Source organism: Rhincodon typus, chromosome 1 (assembly GCF_021869965.1).
Source record: "Rhincodon typus isolate 14 chromosome 1, sRhiTyp1.1, whole genome shotgun sequence".
Lineage (NCBI taxonomy): Eukaryota > Metazoa > Chordata > Chondrichthyes > Orectolobiformes > Rhincodontidae > Rhincodon > Rhincodon typus.
The window spans coordinates 80,297,568-80,315,275 of NC_063332.1; the positions used below are offsets into that span (position 1 = coordinate 80,297,568).

Sequence of the window (17,708 nt, forward strand, 5' to 3'; positions counted from 1 at the left end):
AGAGTTGCGAGCGCTGGCAGCAAACACTCTGTGCTTCTCTCACTGAGGAATCCCGAAAGGATGGGGCGGGGGTGCTGGGGTTTGGGGATAACTATCTCACCCTGCGCCGTGCGCTCACCCCTTGCACACTTTGGCTCGTCTTTTGAGGTAAATAACCTGCAGACTGCAACCATTCTTAGCTCTTGCATCGCACCCTGTGTACGATTTGCAAACCCAGGCTCCTAGATTTGCAATAAGATAAATGTTTCAATGCAGGATCCAAATTGTCCTAAAGTCTCTAATATTCCAACGGCTACCAGTTGTCTAAAATACAGAGATACCTCGAAAAATCATTTTCTGCATGCGTATATCTATATATACAAACGCTAATACATCTGATTTTAAAATGTACGCTTTCTAATTATCCTGAATGCATCATTTCGCCGATAGAGAATAAAAAAATCTACAGTACTTTGTGGATCATATTGTAAAATGGGCTTTGTCACATGAATTAGCATTAGGTACTGAAGTCAGTGAAAGCTAACGAGCGCGATTCCGACACTTGTAGAGGCTTACGTAGAATTACTGCTTTCCTTATTCTTTAGCTGTGCTGTTTAACTTTTTTATTTTAAAGGAGCAGCGATGAAGAGAAATCTGACCATGAACAAATTTCTGCCTTCAGCGCTTCTTAGTCTGGCGTTGGTGGTCTCTTGGCTAGCAGGGTGAGTAGGAGAGTGATGAATTTAAATGTTTTTCATCTATGGCTTCATGCTAACCTTTTGTAAACTTCGGTTGTGCCAAGCAAGATGGAATGTGCCAAACAAATTTCAGCAATTATCAACCTTAAATCTATGAAATATACTTGTATGTTTCCACCGTGAACACTTCAATCAAAAACTGAAATAACTATTTTGTTTAAAGTGTATATTCTGTTTATTGGACCTGAAGGCTTTTCTCAGTCCAGTGTTTTAACTTTTCTATTGGGAAGGAATAGAAAAATATCAACATGTCAGGATATAAGACCAGCTAAACATCGTTTATTTTAAGTAGTTGTAATAGGCTTTAAATAAAAGCTGTTGATAGAGTTATCCAAAATGACACTAAAATCTGAAAAGTAAGGAGTTGGCTGTAGTTTTCTGAATGACTGAATTACACCTTTATTGCATAGAGGAAATGGTCAGAAATGGACAGTAGCATGTCTTTGTATGAAAAATAAAACATTAATCATACATAAGCTAAAATAGAACTGTTAATTCTAATGTACTGTATTAGTGTGCAAGTGACAGTAGATTTAACTGTTCATGTTTCAACAAGACTTAAAAAAAATTAGAGGCTTCAAGGCAAATGCTTCTGCTTGTAGCTTCTAAGTTGAAATGTTACTAATTTCAAAATATGAATAAATCTTGTGGTTATTTCAAGTCAGTGGAGAAAAGTAATATTAAATTGATCCGAAGTTGCTATGTATTTCAATGTTAATAACTATGGTTTAGTGAAAATAATCATGATTTTATTTCACCTTTGCTCAGAGCAATGAAACGCTGCTACTCAGTTAAAACCTCTAGGTGGTGTCAGCAGACAGCTTCAGCAAGTAAACCTGTTATTGCTGCTTGAATGAGCAGGGTTTATGTTAAAATTGTGAAAACTGGCTGTTTGATTATAGGTATTTTAAAAAATACTAAAGGGAAAATTGTTTGAATTTATCAGTGGAACACTGCATTAATATTTTAGATGATGTAGTGCTTATTGGAACCTATTTGAGATTGTACTGGAATGACTGTGACACTACCAGTTATTGTTGATGTTCTGACATAGCCTGAACAAGATGGGTACTAGATAAGCAAGGTTAGTCAGGTCAATTATTAAGTTAATTTTTAAAATTCATAAACACTACACATCAAATAACTAAAAAAGGGGATCAAAATCTGTGCTAAAATATGATCGCTCAACTACCCTCATAAACAATTTCAAGATCACTATTTTACAATTAACATTGGAGAAATTCTTGTTTATGTATAAACTATGTGGGAAGATTTCCTGCAAAATCAAAGTTGTTCCTTTAGGAATAAAAAGAGTAAATTGTCAGTTCAAATAAACTTTTAAGAATTACTATTTTCCTTAGATTTGAAAAGGACATATTTTGTTTAATACCCTAAGAATATTTCTATCAATGGAATAATAATGACCTGGCTGACCATTTTCTTGATGGGCAATCAGGCAGGAGTATCCCATTTTAAACCCACATAGAGTCCATGAACGCTGCCAGTGAGGCTAATTCAGTTTTATTTCTACTTTTATTTGTTTCCCATGATTTCATATTTCCCTGATTTGTTCCATATAAATTTTTGGAATTTTCAAGTTAATAACAACTGACCTTGGTCTGGTTATCTCATTAATGGATGAATTCTGAATTGGGGATCTAAACTAAGTTAATACATGGAGTTTGGGAAATTTTCTAAATTTAGGTGAACATTGGAACTGTGCATGTGGGCTATGAGGCTCCATGGAATGTACCTAAACTTGAACATTTCTGCAAAGAAAATTGAACTACGTATTATACGTTTCACAAAATGATGATCATATTTATAATTGTTATTGCTAATTGACATTCTATTTAGTTATCCAAATATAACTATTTCAGGAGAAGTATAATTCAGAATATCAGGTATGTCATGTATTGTAGTCACTTATATATTTTCTCTATAACTTTATAAATAATTCACACACCAGCTGTGGAATTGTGAAATAAAAATAGAAAATGCTCTTAATGCATAGCAGGTCAATCCATGTCTGAATGTGAAAGACAGGTTAATTCTTTGCTTGGGATGCTGTGTCAGAACTGACGCAAAGGAATCATGCTAGATTTCTCACAGTGGCAGGCTTATTGATATACTTGCATATCACAATTAGCAGCCGGAATTACTGGTGACATTTAAATCTGTTAAATGTGCATCAGGATAAGTTTGTGTGGAGAGGTTTCATTTGCAATTATTGTTGTATTTATTTTAAATAAGGTGTGTGTTAGTGTTTCAGTTGTATTGAATGTCATGTTATTTTGCCATGATGAGTAACATGATTGAGTTTAATAATTTTCAAAAAATTCACGGAATATAAGTCCATAGTAGTTGCGATAAAAGGCAAAGTAATAATAATAATTGACATCAATAATCAAATGTGTTTCATATAAAAATCAAATATTTGTCTTGTCAAACTCTGCAATAGTCGTTCATGCTTGACATAAGGCATCCACCCACCTGAAACTGTGGGTGAAACAAGCCTGTGTTTTGGCACTCATTGAGCTATGCCAAGCAGTACATTCTGTTCTTTCTCCCTTTAGAGTGGATGTTTTACTAACAGCTTTAAAAATATATGTATTCAACATGGTCAATCTAAATAATATGTTAGAAATATTCCACAAACATTCAGCATTGTAATATTTTGCTAGGTAGTCCTTTTTTTACATGCAAAAGATTCAGCGTAGAATTAGAATCTTAAATATACAAAAGGAATCCTTTCATATAACACAATCAGCTTAATAAGAACAGTGTAAAAATATAAAATGCCAGTTAAAGTAATTGTTGACTTATACAGTTTTAACTTTATTTGGACAATGGTATGACTAGTAGCCATGTATCAAAAATAATTATTGTCACACGTTGGTCAACGGTATTTTCTGGAAGTCATGCACCCACTATTGAATGTCGCTGAGCAATGAGAAGAGACTAATGCTATTAAGTTTGTCTGACATCTGGTGCCCTTCTTTCAATCTGGCTTTGAAATAAATCATTTCCTTTGGTGCATCGATAGGTGATGAACCACAAGTATTGAAAGTCAAAGCAAATTCTCATTTGTCAAGATGATTACATTCACTGGTGACTATTTATATAATCAGATTATTCTGAGCTCTTTTTTCAAAAGAAATAGGCACCAACAATATCAGTGTATTAATGTTTCAAATGTGACTTGGAAGTGTGTTATAGATGCAATTGATATCAAACAAAAATAATTGCATTTAAATAACAAGCTTACCCTGTTACTCTGACTTGATTTCTTTTTGCGCTTGTCACGATATGAAAAATTTCAGGTGGGTTTATAAACCAGTCTATTGATTTGTGGTTTTCATTTAAAAATATGGACTTGTGATATGATCCTAAGCCCCAGAAAAACAGTGTAATAAAAATAGAGGTCAACGTGTTGAGTCATCATAAAGGACTGGGTCCAATTACAAATTGAGAAGTATTAAATGCTATTTTTGAAATGCCAGTCAAACATTCCAAACCTTGTCCAAAAAAGTTGCATTTGCCATATTCACCTAAGAAAAAAGCTCGGGATATAATTCACAACCAAATGGGTCCGGGTTTTCTTTCTAATTCTTATTAGTCATAACCACATCCTGAAATGTCAAATGTTTTGATTATTACGTTACAAAAGTTACAGTGTTGCTCACTTAGCGCTAATTTAAAAACAAACTATATCAAATGAAAGTCACAATGCAATATTATTTGTTTAAAATAAATCAGAGATTCACTATCCTGTAAATGTTGAATGTCTGTCAGTGAATTATAATAATCTGTGATGAAGATAAGTCACTTGAGTTTAATTATTAATTTATAATGTAATTTAATGTACATGATTAGATTATTATCTCATAAGCACCTGAAGAGAAAAATATTGCAGTTACGGGGTAAATGGGGAGTGGGACAAATTGAGTTGTTTTCACAGAGCTGTGGCACAGACAGCACTGGCCAAATGGTATCCTTCTGCACTACCCTGCTTCTGTACTGTAATTATTCTTCACCAACAGGCATCCAGTACTTTCTGGTGAATATATTCATTTGGAAATGTTCTGAAATAATACCCAGATTGTACAGTACATCTGTAGAACATAGAAAATCCATTCGCTGATGATCCATGTATTTAAACCTTATGTTTGCTGGTTCAGCAATTTCAAGAATAACCAAAGAACATATGCACAATAATTGTAATGATATTAGAGCCCAATCTTCATTCCACGCAGTCTGGTTGGACATTCTCTTCATCCAAGAGCTGTGAAAAGTGTGAACCTAAGTGATTAGATCACTAAAAGTGCGCTTCCAAATGTAAATTAGGTATCAATCAAAAGCTGACAGATATAACAACCACGTAAATATAGTGGATGTGTATGATAACTTTATAAAGGGGATGCACACAAAATGTCTGAATACAATGAAACATAGGCTCCCATAACCAATTGTTGGTATAGCATCAGATCAAATATAATGGGTCCTGTTGTATGACAAGCAAGAGTCACACTATTCTATATTGTCATTATTTGTGGAAGAATTGGTGTCTTTTAGCAACAGTATTGTTTTGAGGACAGTAATGACCCTGAGCCTTCAGTACTTGCATGAATTGTTTAATCAGAGGACGTCCTAAAAATATACAAGGCATAATTTGGAAAAGATAATTCTGTGTTGGTTCAATAAATAGTTGATTTTTTTCCTCTTTTGAAGTTCTAAGGTATGACTGAATCCATTTGTCTGACTCTAAAGTTGGCTTGTAATACTGGTAAGATAAGGCTAAATGAGGAAATGGTAGCAAGTAAAAATGACATTAAATTTGGTATGAAAACTTGTATTAATGATTGTTTGGCATTATTTCGATTAGTACATAATCTATTGGTGTTTGGCATTATTTTATAGTAGTTTTTAAGATATAAACAAACTGAACATATAATGCATGTTTAATAACATAGATATAATTCATGTGCTTTTGTTTGCATTATTAAGTTTTTAAAGTTATTGATAGCAGTACTGTGTTTCAATATTTCAGAATTTGTTTTTTTGGTTATGCATTTTCATCATTATTGCCAAGATATTACTGTGAAAGTTATTGGGATTGCATTGTCCACTTATTCCTTCCTGAGTGTTTCCAAATTGACTATATAGCAGCCTCAAGCACCTAACAATATAAAATGAATTATGACATGCATTCATAATTCACTAATTCATTAAAAGCATTTTTTTTGTGATAGTGGGTCAGGTAATTTATTGCCTTATTTTTCTCTTCAAATAATTATTTTTAAAATAAAATCTTTGTTTGTTCACTGTCTCAAATTATTCTAGTAGGTTAATTTTACAATTCATAAAGAGTACAACAGTTTTGTTGTATCAGAGATAGTAGGAACTGCAGATGCTGGAGAATCTGAGATAACAAAGTGTAGAGCTGGATGAACACAGCAGGCCAAGCAGCATCAGAGGAGCAGGAAGGCTGACGTTTCGGGCCTAGACCCTTCTTCAGAAAATATAATGAACTTTGCTTTGCTGCACCTTGTGTGCAGATAATCTAAGAATACCATCAGTATGAAACAGAAGTTGGCTAGTTGAAAAGTATCATTATTCTTCATCTGTTTTCTTATTAAAAGAATCAAACAACTGCAGCATTTTCTGGTCTTTTGTCTTTTTAAAACTCTACCAGATTTTCCAGTGGTATTCAGTAGAATGTACAACTTGCTCATTTTACTCTTGAATAGCATCCATGAAGGGAAAAAAAAGACTAAAATGGCAATGCAGGTTGTACGTTTCTTTAATCTCCAATTTAACTCTGCATTCTTGGACTACAAGCTTTACTTTCGTTTTTTTTTTCTTTTGTCCTAGCTTATTCTTTTACGATGAACTCAACAGGATAATGGAAAAAATGGCTTCCTGTCACATATGTAATTTAAAAAAAAAATTCTGTTTCTTGTATTTTTGAGCATCCTGAAAGTATTTGAAAACATTTCTGAAAGTATCAGATTGATTTTTGCATTAATTAAAGGTCTTGAATTTAGATAGGCATCTCTTAGTAGGGTAGGAAGTCTCAAAACATTTTAATACCCAATAAACTACATTTGAACTGTAACCACTGCCAGACATGAAGTGGATCACCTGCCAGCTGTAGAACACAACTGATTTTCATTACTTTGAAATCAGAGGTTGGGCAAGTGGAAAAAAGAATCATACTTATTAATAATGGCTGATATCAATCAAAGCTAATTGTCCATATAGCGGTAATGATGGCATGACATAATTGTCATATTCGCCAACTTTACTTATTCACATTACTTAAGTTAAAGTGACAAAACTTCTGGAATTCAAAGAATACACAGAATAACACGGAAATTCAGAAATTGCTCTCCCTAATTTCATGTTTCCTAAGGGGGTGTGCAGGTGAGTCATTCCTAGGCTATAGTTAATGGGGTAATCAATTGAATTCACAAAAAAACACTTCAAAAAGTGACATTGTTGAGAGTGTGTGTGATTCAATCCACATCTGGGTTTTTAATGGTATACTGATTTCAAAATAGCTACTGAACACCTTCACTAGCTTCCTGAGAGGCTACTTTTATATTTGTGGAATGTCAAAGTTTTCCATAATGGTAAAACAAATCCACATTTTAAATTCATCTTTTTAAAAAAAAGTTTGCTCATCTTTATTTCAGCTTCTAACGTAATCATTGTTCATTCAGAAATCTGAAAATTTATATTTAACTGTGAAAGATTTTCGGTGCTTTTCATTTCAAGGTTTGCTGTTTGTGAGTACCTACCTGTTTGCTGACATCACTGCTGCATGCCAAGATGATCCTTGACCTGGCATCAGCTTTGAACTGCCATTGGGAATGTAAGAAGTCATGCCACAGAAATCATGGGATCTTTGTTGGCAGCTGTGTGTGCTTGTATATGCTTCTTTTTATAATATGTGCTAATATTCACCAGGTGCCATTTTTATTCAATTTTCTTTTGTTTGGGCTGTCCACTTAATTATATTTTTAATTAAACATACTTTTTGTTTAGAGACTAGTGTTAAATATCTGTGTGAAATCCATTTTCCTCTGAGCAGAAATGCATTTATTCAACAAGTTTGCCCTTCTATAGGTTTTCACGTTGAGTGCTATAGTTTAGCTATAGTTTATTACAAACTTTCCAGATGCTATTTTGAACACTAGTATGCATCAAGTGCAACTTCTATTGAAAGTGCTGCTTTCTTTTAAGTAAGGAATGTGATTTTGAATGCACCAAAGAATCAGTCCCTGTCCTTATGTTGTTCTGGTAAAAGCCCATGTCAAATTGTCTTTTGAAATACTTTTGTTGGAAATGCCTGACACTGCTTCATGGTCATTCACCCTAACTGGCTAAACCAAGTTGAACACTTTTTTGTCCTGGTGAATACCAAGTGATACAAAGTGATTTACAAAAACAAGAGTTGAAATTGGTGAGCGCTTTAAAGTACAACCTGATTTAAGCTTATTTTCGGGAGATTTTCTTAAATAATTGGTTGACTTTTTAATGACAATGAAAAATGAGTACCACATGACTACATAATTGTGCTACAACTGATCATTGATATTTAAGAATATTTTTAAGTGCTTTCAAAATAAATTATTACATCAAAGTTGCAACATACTCCTGAGAAGCCAGCACCGTATTTAAAATACCATTGAAAAATGTGACATAATAATCAAACAACCAAATTAATTATTATCTCATCAAGTGTGTTTTATAAATTTCTCAACAGTTTCAAAAAAAAGAAAGTACTAGGAATTTGAACTGACTTCAGAATGAAGAAACATGTTGAGCAATTGAATGTACATAAAATACAGGCTTATTAGCTATAGTTTGTTGCAAACTTCCACAGTCTTTTGAATAATGTATTGAAAGATAATTATTTCAAGTGAAGTGTTTAGTTTTTGGTGAGTTAAGAGTAAATCTAGGATATTTTGCCAGTGCTTTTCAGTGAGTATACCTGTCTGTTTTGGTTGAGTCTGGAACAAACATCGATGCTTGAGAGTTACCTTTGGAAACCTTAATGGGGAAATGTTCTGGAAATATTCTGACCATTTTATCCAGCAATGAGTTGTTCCAAAACGCATAGGTGTAGATTTGTGTTTTTGGTTTTAACATTTCCATTGCTTGAATAACATTTATAGCTGAGTATTTATTTATTGTTGTCAGTGGACCAGCTTCAGAGGTTTAAAATTCCACTTGCAGAATTGCAATGACTGCATGCGCACGTTTTATCGATAATTAGTGATTTATTTCAGACAACTACAATGCCTTAAAATGGTACAATCAATCATAGCTGAAATGTCATGTGTGGATCAGCCTCTCTCTGTTATAACATGATCTTATAGTTTCCGATCAAGCTTGAATCACAGACGCGTTGAGATGGGAAAGGGGAGGAAGACTGTTAGAATAGCAAAAAAAAGAAACACTTCTATGTTTTTCTTAGCAGTTCTTAAACATTTCTATCTAACCAGCTCCTGATTATGTTTACTAATAGTAAGATTGGATCCATTAGATGTGTTTGACTGATAGTTCAGGATTAATCAATGTTAACTGATTTATTTTAGTTGCCATTTATAGAATAGATTAATAATTCTTCAGAGATGATAGGTGGTGTGTGAGCCCACTTCCACTGCTCACTGAATCATGATTCAATGCATATCATGCATTTCAATAAAAATGACTTGTTGTCACAGCTGGTAATTGCTTTCTGTTTGTGTAATAGTTCATGTCTATACTGTTAGACTAAGTTTTTCATTAGAGTACAGGAAGGTGTGAAATGTAAATGTCAATAGATTTGTGAGTATGTATAATTGGCTTCCAGAAGCATTTTCTTTCAACAGTATGATGATACATAAAATCTTTGTCATTCAGGATCGTTAGTGCTTTTCAATCATCATTTTCCCTGTATTGCAGCAAAACCTGGACTGTGTATCAATGGCACAAAAAAACCCAGACGACCACAAATACCACCAGCAGTGTTTCCCTGTTCTCTCTGGATTCAACGAGAGGGCCACCAAGCAAATGTTAATTTTTTTTCTTGAAGCCAGCTCCATAAACATTCAGGCAAAACTCCTGCAAAATCATCTATGTTGGAGGACAAAGGAAACACAAAAAAGACACTCTGAAACTGTCCTTGAAGCATAGCAGCATTGATATTGATGACTGACTGACTGACTGGGAGGAGTTTGCTACCAGTCACTTAAAATGATGGCACCTCGTCCAACATGCTGCATCATATTTTGAGTCCAAACACCTTTTAACGATAAGGCAAAGAGGTGGCAGAGAAGAAAATGAAAGGAAGCAAATCCTGCACTCTAGATCCCACTGCCTTGAGGGATGTCCTTCGCCATGTGTTCAATGAAGTGTGTGTCAGGAATTGACCTCTGTTCACATGAAGATCTCTGTCTACAAACCCTGACTAGACATCAAGCTTGAATTGTTGGACAGCTGACATATAAAATACTGTGCAGGGTATTAAATAACATATTACTTAGTTCGGCAACTAAGTAGTTTTTGAAACAAATAAGCCAATGTAAGTATATGACTTGCATTTCAACTTTTCATATACTGTTTACATTTTGCAGCACAGGTAATAACAGACATTTATATAACTGCAGTTACATCTTATGCCCCAGAAGAGCTATTATATTGAAATAGTCAGCATGATTTTCAGATACTAGAACTTGTTAGGAAACAGTGATTGGCAACTGACTGGCAAAGTGCACTGGACAGCAACCTGATTTAAACCCACAGCGACATGGTCCATTTCAAGGACTAGCCTTGACTTAAACTGCCAGGACTTCCTGATTGAAGGGATAGTCATCTGCTGTGAACTTTGGCAAGGACTACTTCCCGAAGACTTTGAGACCTGGCTGCATGCTTATTGGCTATGCAATATGTTTGCTGCATAAGCTGCTGGCACATGGTAAAAGTGTGAGATTAACACCGGCATTGCCACATACAGCAAGATGTACCCTGCCCCACTTGACTGAGCACTGCTGACCAGCAAGGATGTGTGACTGTGCTGATTGGCACAGCAAGGCAAAGCATGTGAGCTTGTATGTAGGTACTTAATGAGTGACTACTTAGAACAAGTCAGCAGCCCCGAGATGCAACCTGGTCATATCCTTCAGCTGGGTGCCTGTCCATGCATGCAGTGTGTCCAGGTCGCGCGTTTTCAATGTTAGTTGTTGCTGCATCCTGCAATGAGGTGATCTAATCATGGACATTTAATAAATTGTCTATGAATTCCTGTGGGTACTGAACTCTTCTGTTGATTCTTGCTCTTTCAAAAATTTTATCTGTTCTGGGAATGAAGTAATTAGCAAAGACTTGCAGAACTTAATGAACATTTTCTTTTAATCATATGCCTTTGTGTGCTGTATCATCAACTTATAGTCCCAATTGAATAGAAAAGTGAATTTGCTTGTTAGCTTTCTGACCTTAATATTTATTTTGGATGCAACTCTGCATCTTGTGAATTGTTTTCTCCAAGATGTTGAATTCTGTGTTCTTTTTGCCCCATCTCTCAAATTAAATCTTCTTGGAAATATAATTTCAGCTGCCATGTCTTCCTAAAGTGAATATTTATTTTGTTTCAAAGGCATTTAATTCTACCGTATTGAAATGCAGATACTTTGTTCTGTTGTATCAAAAGCTTTTCCTGTGCTTTTGTAGCTAAAATGGGCAGCTTTTGTCTTCTGTGGCTAAGGTGAAGTATTTCTGCCTTTCTCAAATCTCTTTTTTAGATTCATTATGCAATGTGTGGCCTCAATAAACGAATTCCTGTTTTCTCAGTGGCTCTACCAAACAAATCTTGCTCTTTGCACCTCTATGAAATGAATCCTGTTTCTTTAGCCAATTTTCCCTAGATAATTCTCTCCCTTTCTGTTGTACCACCATCAATCCTCATTGCTTTTACTGACGTTTCCTGGTTGAAACCCACTGCATGTCATTTAAATAAATGCTTGCCACCTTTCATGTGGCTTTAAGTAATGGATCACCCACCTTTTCTGTAGCCTCAGTAGCCTCCGTAATATTTCTTCTGTTATACTTTGTTTGCTCCAGTTTCAAATTTGCTCTTTATCCTTTATTTCTGGTTTGCCATGTTCCAGGGTCTGCAGCTTTGTTTTAAATAGCTTTTGTAGCCCTTGATTTTCCTTTTGTATAGCAGTGCCACATGGTGTCCGCTCTCTGTGGTGGAGGCACCTCATCTGAATTTGTAAGTACACTGATTTCTTCTAGCTTTATTAGCCAGTTTTTGCCTTTTTTTTAGGAAAAAAGTTTTTCCTTTGTCTATCAGGGATTTCAACTTTCCTCAGAGAGCCTTCAAAGTCTGTTTGCTCTCTGGCTGAACCTCAACATGGGACTGCCCCTTCGATACATGATGAAATCTTTAACCATCCAGGTACGAATCATCATCCAGCTCGTGAAGTGTCGAGGTAATATTTGCTTCTGCTGTTCTCTTATCAGATCTGAAATGCCTTCTACCAGTAACTGTAGATTCTGCCTTGTAGATTCTTACCACAAGGTTCTCCCCTTTTAGGGTTGTTGAAGGCTCCCATGCTTTCAGCTGCTGTCTGTTTGTGTGAGCCGCCTTCTTAAAGCTGTGACTGGAGAAATTTTCAGACTTCCCCTGCTTCATATCTAGTTGTAAGATGATGTGAGGTTGACGCTGTGTGGTATGATGGATCCTCATCACAGTTCACCTTGATGGAAGTGCATCTGGCAGATTTGTTCTCACGATCCTCTTTCCTGGCAGATCTAGTGTGGTGGAGGAAAACCACTTGGGGGGGGTCTAAAGAGAAGAGGCAGTAGTTCTAAACAAGAGGTGGGTTATGGCATGCTAGCAACTAGATGCAAAATACATTGTTATGAATGACATTGCTACAGATGATGGTGATCTTGTTTGACAGAATGCAGTATCAAGAAGCCTGAGTAAAGTTTAAAATTCTTAGGAATGGTTGTGGTCCATTGTGCTGGGTGCTAGAAACCTGCATCCGTAAATTAAGAAAGATGAAGATGTTTATGGTAATAAGGCCATCTTTAACCACTTCAGTTAATGATCTTCCTTCCATGATAAGATTAGAATTGAGGATACTTGCCAATGACTGCACAAATATTCAGTTGTGCTCATAACTCCACACATGGTGAAGCAATATGCTAAAACCTGGGCCAGACTTTGGATTTGGCTGGTAGGTAGGAAGAAACAGCCTGAATCTTGTGCACCGTGAATATGATCATCTATATTCAGAGAAAATGTGACTGCCTCGCTTTGACACTCATAGGGATTAATATCACTGGATCAAACCCCTACAGGACCCCAACACCGTGGAAGCCCATTCTTCCCCATGTTGAGGCAATCCTTTTTATTGCTCAATTTCCAAAATCATTTAAAGAATTAATTCAAGCGTATGCTACAGTGACAGTGAAACTCCTGTTTAAGAGGTACAGGATGGATTTATGTAATACAGGTTAGTTTTATCTGGTGCTAATTGTTGATTTTGGTTCTTCTGATGAGGTGTGGAGGCTGAAACATTTACAGCCCCAAATAGCCAGCAACAGAAAAAGTGTGTGCAGCCTACAACATATTGAACTGCCCCAGATTTATTGCACATTCAGACTAATTTTTGAGGGCTATCAAATTTAATCCCAGTTAGTCTTTAAAACCATTGCCAAACTTTCCTGTTTCTGTGAGTAATCCTTAATTTATGCAATTTTAACAGATTGAAGTCAAAATACAGGCATGGTATATGATGTAGTTTTCTGAATGCATTGTTGCCAGAATATAATTGTCATAATGGTGCTTTTGCATTTCAGGCACTTCGATTTTCACATAATACTTGTCATTTAAGGTTTTTTTTTAAATTAAACTTTGTACTTAACCGCAGTGTTAATAAATTTGCTCAATGAAGCTTTAATGAAGCTTATTTTAGAGATCTGGACATAGAGATAGGGAAGAATGAAAGGACTGGTATTTCTACAATATACCTTATGAGCCAATTACGTACCTCTGAAATATAATCATTTGTTGTCATGTAGGATACATGATGGCCAATTTGTACACATCAAGGTTCCAAAAACAGCAAGGAAATTAATGATCAGATAATCTATTTTAGTGGGTGTTGGTTGAGAGATAAATGTTGTGTAAGACACCAGGAAACTACTCTGTTGCTTCAAGTAGTCCTACAGCGTCTATTAGAGCCAGCTGCGAGGGCAGACGGGGGATTTGGGTTGACATCTCATCTGACAAGTACAATAGATAGGCTTTAGTGAGTGTGGAGCTTGAACCCATAACCTTCCGGCTGGACAACAAGTGCTGCTGTTAACATAGTGATTGCACCAAGGCCACAAACACAGTGGTCTTAGTGCTGAGGAGTAAATTGACAACTACGGGAGGCAAGAATATTGTCAGCAAACTATCTTCTTTCTCTTTGGTAGTCCCTCAAGACTGAGGATACTTTTCTTCCATTCTAGAGTTGTTTGACCTGAAGTGACAAAATAATCCAATGTTGGATGTGCACATCTTGCCACTAGTGGGGCGGTGGTTGTTGAAGAGATGGGTTGGATGCTTGGGCTTTTGCATGCTCCTTCCACCGTGCTTGGCCTCCGCTTGGCCCAGACTAAGATACTCAGTGGTGGTTGGCCTGCCCTTAAATCCATCCATTATAAAGACTATTATGAGGAGACTCAGTTTCTTTACCAGGAAACTTGAAGACTGGTTCGTCAAGAATGACCAGGAGATCCAGAAGCTAGATCTCCTAGCTTCTTAACGTTCCTGAACTGAAAACGCAACCAAACCTCGAAGGAAAGAAAGCAAGACTACAGACAAATGAAGGTTGATGTCCAACAAAAGCCTGCAACCTGGTGTGCAGAAAGTGTGAAATTCAGCAACTTACCAACAGCCATGATGTGCGTGGATTCTTCAGCAAAGCCTAGACCGTCTATGACTCAAGTAGCAAAGGACTTACCTCAGAGAGTTAAGATGGATTGGTGATCATCAAGGACAGAGGCGTAGTCAGCAGTAAACGAAAGCAACACTTTGAGGATCTCCTCAACAAAGACTCAATCCTCGAAATGTATTCCCCAACCACAGCATGCTACTTGCCACCATCTCAACATGACTCTAAAATGCGGTTGAAAAGACCATCCAACAGATGAGAACCAGCAAGACTGCTGGTGCAACTGGAATTCCCGCCAAAATACTGAAATATGGAGTGAAGCACTCTTGGCCCATCCATCTCCCTTACCTGGAAGGAGGAGATAATAGTAGTGGCCGTAATTGTGGTCAACTTCAAGAAAGGAAATAAGACCAATCATAGCAACAACAGCAGGCTTTCCCTGTAGTTCGCTGTAGTGAAGATCAATGCAGAATCATCCTCAATCACCTTTTCCCAGTGATCTCCTGCCAGTGTCAGTTAGGATTCTGTTCAAGAACAGGCATAGTGGACACAATAATCACAGCAAGACAAGCTTATGAAAAGTGCAGAGTCCTGTATAACCATTTTTTTTAAATACATGGCCTTCTTTGACTTCATAAAAGCCTTAACTGGGAGAGATTATGGATTGTTCTTCTCAAATTTGGCTGCCTACAGAAATTTGCCATCATTCTCTGCCTACTGCACAGTAACGTGCAAGCAATGAATCTTACCAACAGACCCACCACAGACCCAACGTCTGCAAACTGGGGTCAAGCAAGGTTGTGTCAACACAGCAACACTCTTCTCCATCTTCCTTGCTGTCACACTTTACACTGCATTCCATAAGCTTCCTGCTGGAATGGAGCTTCTGTAACTGGACTAGAGGAAACTGTTCAATCTGTGTCATGTCCAATCCCAAACCAAAAACACCCCAACCTTTTGTCCACAAGTTTCAGTATGCAGACAGTTTCTGTACTTGCACACTTGGGTAGAGTTCTGAACCATCATCAAAACATTCTGAAGGGAATGAGACAATGGGCCTTAGGATAAGCATCTGCAATCAAAATGCCAATCAACTCAAAGCCCATGACTAAAAAGATTTCGGAGGAAATGAACATGGTAAATAGTAAAATTAACCAGTATTAGTATTAAGGGAAGAAATTGTATCTAATTGGCACATTTTTGGACACTCAGGAAACTCATTAAAATGAGTTTTAATAATTTGCTATCATTTTTAAAGAAATTCCCAGGATGAGCCTATCACAATAGACTTTGTTTGTTGCTTTAAAAAGACACATTTGCCAAAGTATTTTATCTTGCACATGAGCAATTTGCAAGGAAATATCAAAGGGGTGCGACATTTATTCTGTAATCCAGAGTGCATGCAAAATTATGCTGACAACCAATTTGGGATTGTCAGTTAGGTGTGCAGTGGGAGAATGGGGTTGAAAAACTTATCAGCCATGATTGAATTTTGGTACAGACTCGATGGACCGAATGGCCTAATTTCTGCTCCTATGTCTACTGGTCTTACAGTATATTCTTCAACATCTCTACCAATCAACACTGTATCTCCTCTTATACAGTATGAAAGTTGGTTTCCCTTTTCTTTGGTATTCCTTGTGAATTGTCGTGATGAGTGCAAAATGAAATGCTTCGACCGCACATGCATTTTGTTGGCAGTATCCAAGTTCTGTATCACTCATTGACTGCTTGTAAACTTTGATTGCTTGTATTTTCAGTGGGTCTTTGAGAAGATATCGTCATATATCTGGCAGATTCTTGTTGTATCATTGGAATAACGCTGTAGTAGATTAAGAATTTGCTACACTTCCACAGGCAGAGGTTGTTATTCATGGCTGTGGATCTGCTTGAAGGCAGTTACCAAGATATCCTGCAGGGATTTTGCTTTTTGCAAATGGTTAACTTAATTAGGAAAATGGTCTACAGATGATGCAAATTGTGTAATTATTAGGATTGTGAAAAAAATTCTCTGCAAACACATCTAGATATATGAAGAGAGGAGGTCAAATTTAAGGATTTATTTTTACCCCTGCATTTATTATGCATTTGGGTAGAACCTACGCCAAAGTATCTATTAATAGTGGCAGCAGAGTTTGCCATCTACAAGATCCCTTCGCCAGCACCTTCGAAACCTGTGACTTCTACCACCTAGAAGCACAAGTACAGCAGGTGTATAGGTGCACCACCATTTCCAAGTTTCCCTGTAAGCCACATGCCATCCTGACATGGAACTTTATCACCATATCTTCACTAATGCTGGATCAGAATCCTGAAAATCCTTTTCTGACAGCTTTATGGATATACATACACTCCATTGACTGCATTATCTCAAGTTCAGGAAGGCAGCTGCCGATAACATTCTCAAGAGTGATTAGGGATGGGAAATAAATGTTGGCCCAGACAGCAATGCCTACACCCCATAAACAAATTGAAAAATATATATGAAGCACAACATCTTTCCTTTGTACAATAAAGACCAATTCCTAGATTGTAGATGACCAATCACGTCCATTAATAGAAACATAAAAATTATGGGTGTAAGATTTTATTTGGTAGTTTTCCCAGACTAAACTAGACTTACAAAATTAATTGTTGCCTTGTACCAGAAGTGCTAATACTCTGTAGGCTTTCAGTAGAAAGCTAGAACAATTTGGTCATACTCTCCTGTTGTAGTTTTTAATTGCTGAAAGGATCTGTGGGAAATTTTCCAGATTTTGCTCCCTTGATTTTGGTTTTTATCTTTGTTTTTATCTTACCAAGGAGATTATATTGCTGCAGTTGGGCAGTGGGTGTCCAGTGCTCAGGGGACAGCGGGAAAACAAATCAAAAGCTATCATCGAGCTGCACTCTCAGAGCTTGAAACATGATGTAAGTAACTGATAAGCTGTGTTACAACAACTCCAGAGATAACAGGGTGTAGAGCTGGATGAACACAGCAGGCCAAGCAGCATCACAGGAGCAGGAAGGCTGACGTTTCAGGCCTAGA

The 17,708-nt window shown here is 36.6% G+C and overlaps 1 protein-coding gene across 1 annotated transcript in view; it reads left to right on the forward strand.

The window, feature by feature from the left end:
• The first annotated feature begins 621 nt into the window (after positions 1–621).
• Positions 622–17,708, forward strand: part of gabra2a (gamma-aminobutyric acid type A receptor subunit alpha2a) — a 202,275-nt gene continuing 185,188 nt past the window's right edge. Inside the window, exon 1 of the mRNA XM_048598025.1 lies at positions 622–701. Coding sequence (XP_048453982.1) covers positions 622–701 — 80 coding nt within the window. The remainder of the gene's footprint in view (positions 702–17,708) is intronic.